General features: G+C 33.6%; 1 protein-coding gene across 3 annotated transcripts in view; it reads right to left on the bottom strand.

Annotated features, from left to right (window-relative positions):
- Window positions 1-507: 507 nt before the first annotated feature.
- LOC142974245 (protein O-mannosyl-transferase TMTC1-like) overlaps window positions 508-6,000 on the bottom strand; it is a 211,857-nt gene continuing 206,364 nt past the window's right edge. For all 3 annotated transcript variants that reach the window (XM_076116436.1, XM_076116437.1, XM_076116435.1), the window contains 4 exons: window positions 5,577-5,776; window positions 5,116-5,281; window positions 3,777-3,900; window positions 508-3,121 (listed from right to left, as the gene is read on the bottom strand). In XM_076116436.1, the coding sequence (XP_075972551.1) occupies window positions 2,801-3,121; window positions 3,777-3,900; window positions 5,116-5,281; window positions 5,577-5,776 (811 nt within the window). In that variant the 3' untranslated portion in view covers window positions 508-2,800. The remainder of the gene's footprint in view (window positions 3,122-3,776; window positions 3,901-5,115; window positions 5,282-5,576; window positions 5,777-6,000) is intronic.

Here is a 6,000-nt window from a genome sequence, read left to right as displayed (position 1 = left end):
TCAATCTAAAGGATTAGCAGTATTATTAGACGGGTGTTAGACGGGTGTTAGAGGGGTGTTACCGGGTGATACCGGGTGTAAGCGGGTGCTGAAACACCTAGCGCGGTGATTGCAGCAATCTCTGTTCTACTCATGGAATGTTTGATGACGTTGTTCGCGCTGAAATTGGATATAGTGCTTGTCACCTGCTTTTATTAGTGCCTTTAGGATGCGAGACTGGTCGTTAACTTAGATGCATTTTATTGTGTCGTATCTAAGTTGTTTTCCTGAGGTGTTTTTTTCTCTGTAAATATTAAATTTAATGTTTGTATTTTAAATAGTTGGGTAATACACCCCAAATATGTTACTCTCTTTCTCCACTCTACACTATTCAGAAATGCATCTTGCAGAATCCAGAACAATGAGTAAATTCTAATACTCTGTGTCACGGTTTTTGTAGTAGGTAAATAGCAAATAATAATTATTAGTGAAATTACTTCTGATAAAATGAAACACATACAAAATAATTCAATGGTTTATTCTCAGTACATTCAAAGCATTGTCACGTGCCAAAGTCTATACTTATAAATATTATTTACATCTTATTGTATATTAAGTATTGAGATCTTTACATATTCGATTCTGCAGTTGATAGAATGAATAAAATGACTAAACAACATATACGACAAACGCATAAGAATCACGCGAGGAATCTTTTATTACTACAGTATTTTGTCTTTCTCACTCATATACGATTCAAATTCGAAGCTTAACCGAAGTTTATTAGCGTTGGTGTTGAAAAGCGACAAAATCACTGCGTGTACAATTTTATTTCACACACATTGTTACAAACTCGGACAATTGTTTTTGATAGTCAAAATATACTATACCTAAGATTCATATTTTTATAACAAAAATAAGTATCCTTTTTTAAGCAATATTTTCACATCAAAAGCAAACATATCAATTAAACAATATTCGCTAAATATTTTAGACACTTAATTCTTCTTATAAACACATAAATTAATACAATGGTCTATTAACTGCAGAACCCAATAGTTTCAAGTTTGGTGTTTGACGTCACACTGTCGTTTCGTTCAGCAAGCGCCCGTGTTCTATCCAATACTGTCTGATAAGGCCAAGCGAACTGGGTACTAGCTGTGGCACAATCCTTAGCTTTTGTCATCAACCATTTGAATATATTCAGTCGTAAATAACTACAATTACAAAAATAATGGTATTGAAATTACCACTAGAGTTAAAAAAATGACTTCTTAAAACGAATTGCTCCTGTAAAATAAACTTTGATTCAAAAGCTTAGATGTTTTTTGAGGTATTGTTAATTGTTTATTTATTTATTGTAATACGAGTAGGTATGACTCGGAAGGACTACATCAAAGTAATACCATATCTGTAGGAGCTACGCCGCCGCAGACATACAGATACATTTAAAGATAGGCGAAAGGCTACTTAAATTAATTTATAAAACTTCATCAAAAATATTTAAGGACCTAAATAATACTAACAATAATACCGTCTAGCGGTCAAATGGCACAAACAGAAGTCGTCCAGCAAACAATTGCAGCTTAGTCGAAAGAAATATAAAATGAAAAGTAGTTTGTATTCTTAACAACATCTCTAATAGTTTTCCAGCTTAAGAAATGACAAATGCCTCGCTCTCATTGTCGTTTGAAAAAGTTATTATAAAAACTCGATTGTACAAATGCGAACGACGTGAAAGAAAACGGAATTGAAATTGTAAGAGAAATGAGTTGTTATTGATCCGAGGAGTGATTGAGAATGTTGATCAAGAGAGTTTAGTTTTACGAAATATTGATGAGGAATATATATAGCAATAAGCTCCTTTAGAAAGAAGGGTAAGAATGAAGGTCTTTGCCCAGCAGTGGGACACAAAGGGCTAATAAAAAAAAACTTTTTAGCGACATGAGCGTCACATGACCAAGAAAAAGTAGAATAATCCGCAAAATTAAAGTGTGTGTTTGTCTTTGAAGACAATGTGTAATATTGCAAAATGGCCTCAAACCTTTCAAATATTCAAATGGTTGACAACAATATTTTAAGTTTCTAACGCTAGCGTAAAAATTTTGTGCATTTTCATATAAACCCCACCACTCCCTGACAAAAATAGATTGTTTCTCATTTCATTAATACTACACATCATTTAAATTAGTTGTCTATCTAACGCTCCGCCCATTTTGGGAAGTCCAGAAAAGCTGGACATCTCCAAAATGGGCGTGTTTTTCACTTAACTAACTTGCGATATTGTCGGCTTATCTAAAACTAATCTGAACAGAACTGAAGCTTCATCTACTATTAAATAATATTCAAAATATCACACTCGAAAACGTTGATTTCATATGAAAAGGTATCGTTCACAATCGTGAATATAACTAAATTGCCTGAGGTATTGTTTGAGACGAGCGCTCGGGACTTGAGCTCGGTAATGATGGTAATTACTCAATTGCTGTTATTTTTAGAATCAAAATCAATAACGGGAAATTGTTGGGAATTGTTCAAATGAACTTCGAGGAATATGTGATTACAAATGTAAATTTGTAAAGAAATGTACATGTAAAAAAATGGTAGGAAACAGAATACAAAATGTTAAACACGGTTTTATTTCATCCATAAATAACACTTAAAGATGGAATCTTGAAAAAAAGTTTTGGGTCGTCAATGCTTTTAATTTCGAAAGAACTCCTTTTATAAATAATTCGAGGTTATCTAAATTTAGAAATCAATCATCTATAAAACCAACAAGTCCCGATTTCTCTTCAACATCATTACAAAAGCGTTGAACTCAATAAGTTTTCATAAGTATATGCTCTGCTAAAGGCGCACCAATATTCGTTATAACACTGTTACTCTCCTTCTTATCTTTTCTATGCAACGTACACTTTTTGTCTTTAAGTCCAATCTCTGATTTGTTGTGTGTCGTCTTAATTTGTGACGAGACAGAGAGATTACGTTTTTTGGTCCCACACGGTGTATTGTCACTTGCTTTTTTATCACTTGCTTTTGCACTTTTTGTGTTCACTGTTTTGTTTTTGTCTTCTTTTGATATTCTTTCTTCTTTTGGTGCGACCGCTAGTTGTGAGTGGTCGAAGCATTTTGTTGATTTCTGTGGACAAAAATACATCTTAGTTTTTTAATCATTAAGTTATCTACTTCAGTGTCAGCTGGTTTAGTTTGCAGTTTCGCATTGTCTAAGTATTTATGCATACTATGTAAAATACCTAAAGCAAGAACTTTGTCTACTACGCAAAATAAAATTACGACATTCATGTTTTCTATATTATTATTAGCAAAATGTTTTGTCATTGCGTAGTAGATCATTTGGTCAAAAACGTAATTGTTGTACAGTCAGTGACAAAATGATATTTTAGAACATTATGTAACTAAGCTTTTGTCCCAACTATTTCACTAGTTGCAACATTGTCTTTACACTTACGAGTACTACTATCTTCTCTAACATAGTATTCACATTCTCATCGTAAACTGTTTACTTGAATGTCGATGTACTTTCTTGGGAATGTTTTGATGGACTCTGTACTATGTTAGTAAACAAAATAATATGTTGCCAAAATAGAACTGATCATTATTATTTTGATACGGGTCAACATTATGGCTCAAAGATTTGTAAACGATAAGGCTAAACTTCTCATTATTAGATCAAGTACCTTTTAAGTCATAATGATTTAACAATTTGTTCCTAATAAAATACATTTGAAAATTATGCTTATGCATAAACAAATACAGTTGCTTTTTCAACTTACAGTAGGATTGACAGCTTTGGAGTAGATCTGCGCTCGACCCTCCAGCTCCATCTTCAGTCGCCAGTCTCTCAAGTACATGTGTGCAGCTGCTGAACTTGGCCATCCTCGTCGCCAAGTATGCCATCTATAGGACAAACAATATAGCTTTAGCATTCAGCGTTTATAACTGTAGTTAATAATTATCAGAAAAATAAAGGAAACAAACAAATATTCTAAGCAGGATTTGCTTTCAGCTAGTCCAGTATCACTATTCTGTACAGTCGGTACTTTTGAGTATTGACAGTTTTACATTTAAAATTTACTGCAAAAATAGATTCTACGACGCCTGCTGGAGGCGCTGAACCGAATTTCATACAACTTTTTACGATAGCTAGCCGGTTGTCGGAAGTCGATAGTGGTAAAGAATCGCGGTACTGATCAATAGTTTTTTTTTACACTTTTCATGAAAAACTATCTTGACTCATAACATCATATTTATGCACATGTAAGCTAAAAAATACATAAATATCAGTGTCCACCAAACAATTCTTTCAAAAAAAACTTAATATTACTATAAATATGCGACTGTACAAAATATTCTTCATCAAAAATCAGCATACATATTCAAAGTTACGAGTATTCAAACTTAGTACCTACAATGCACCAGCAATAATATTTTCCTAGCGCTAAAAAGTCCTCGCAGTGAGGAAATGTAAAAAGTTAAACTACAAAATGAAAACATTACAACGTTATTTATGAAGTAGTACATTTTACTCGCGATTTTGCTTACGTATAATTCATTTACAGTGGCGAAACACGAATTCGCTGCACGATATTTTGATACATTGTCGTCGGTGGACCCATTAGGAAGGTTTTGTGTTGTGTGGTCGCAAAAATTAATATAAAAGTGTAATGGAAATTACAAATGCAACCGTAGGTACTGTGTGCAAAATCGATGAGGGAGACATAGATTCGTATTATTTAATCTAGTCCCACAAATAAACAAATGATGTTAGCTGATATTTGCGGGTATTGTATCAAGTGAGTTTATTTGTTTTTGTGTGGGTTAAGACACAGCGTGACTGAATTTATTTGAACGACAAAATCTTAATTCTAGAAGGGAATGACTTGGCTCAAGTTTGATTGTAATCAATGCAGGCGTCTTTTATCATAAGTACTACAATTTATGTTCGGATCATTAGTGTCATGACAAATTAATGTGAATAGATAAAATTATAATATCAGAAATTAATGACGAAAAAGTATAATGTATCTTCAGCTCAGACACATATAGTACGAATAGAAACATAGTAATTTCGAGAAAATTCATAACATCCAAATTTTCTATGTACCAACTAACCTGGTCAACAGCTGTAACGTCCTGGACTTCTGTCCTAAGGACCGGTACATGAGCGCGGTGTATCTGAACGTGATGAGGTCTGCTCTCACTGTTTTGTCCATGCCGCGGTACCTGAAGCTCAGTCGTGTCGCTTCTAGGTAGTATTTAGCCGCTGGTGCCGGTAAACCTAAAGTAAAAGAAAATTCTATATGTACAAAATGCGATGCCTGACAATGTGAAAGAATCATTTTCTTTAACAATAATGTAGGGAAAAAATTGTAAACCACATTTTCTTGGCGTGACCAAAGAAATTTTAACTAAGTCTGAAGCTTCTTGTTTTCAGGCCCAAAAATAGTTATTTTTGAAAAACTGATGCGTGGAGCAAAATGCCAAAAAATATTTTTAGCCATTATAAGTCTATAAAGGGCTGAACACAATTCCTGTAAGTACTAAAAAGTAATTTCTTTAAATATTATACTTACCTCTACTTCTCAACCAGTCTCCATACAGCACGTAATGTTCCCAGTTATTCGGTTCTAAGTCCACCAGCCTCGTCAGTATCCTCTGCTTCTCATTCTCTGGCTTCATGGTCAGCAGTTCCACGTGAGCTTGCACGAACCTCGGTTGAAGCCATATGCATTTCTCTAACATTGTTATCGCTTGGTGTGTTCGACCACTTTTCCTAAAAACATTTAACTCTTTAAATGCTACTATGATATTTTCCGCTTTTTATAATTTAACTTTTTTGATTTTAGGATCATTAATAACTGCTAATAACTATTATTAATATTACTAACTTAAGGTCAATATCAATGGTTAGATATATTGCAAAAGTGTTTCTCTTATGACTTCACGGCATAAATTATGTATAATCCAATTTTGATGAAACCACGATGATATGGAGTC

Source organism: Anticarsia gemmatalis, chromosome 7 (assembly GCF_050436995.1).
Source record: "Anticarsia gemmatalis isolate Benzon Research Colony breed Stoneville strain chromosome 7, ilAntGemm2 primary, whole genome shotgun sequence".
NCBI classification, from domain to species: Eukaryota; Metazoa; Arthropoda; class Insecta; order Lepidoptera; family Erebidae; genus Anticarsia; species Anticarsia gemmatalis.
Note: the sequence above shows the minus strand (reverse complement) of the source record. Positions and strands in the feature narration are given on the sequence as shown.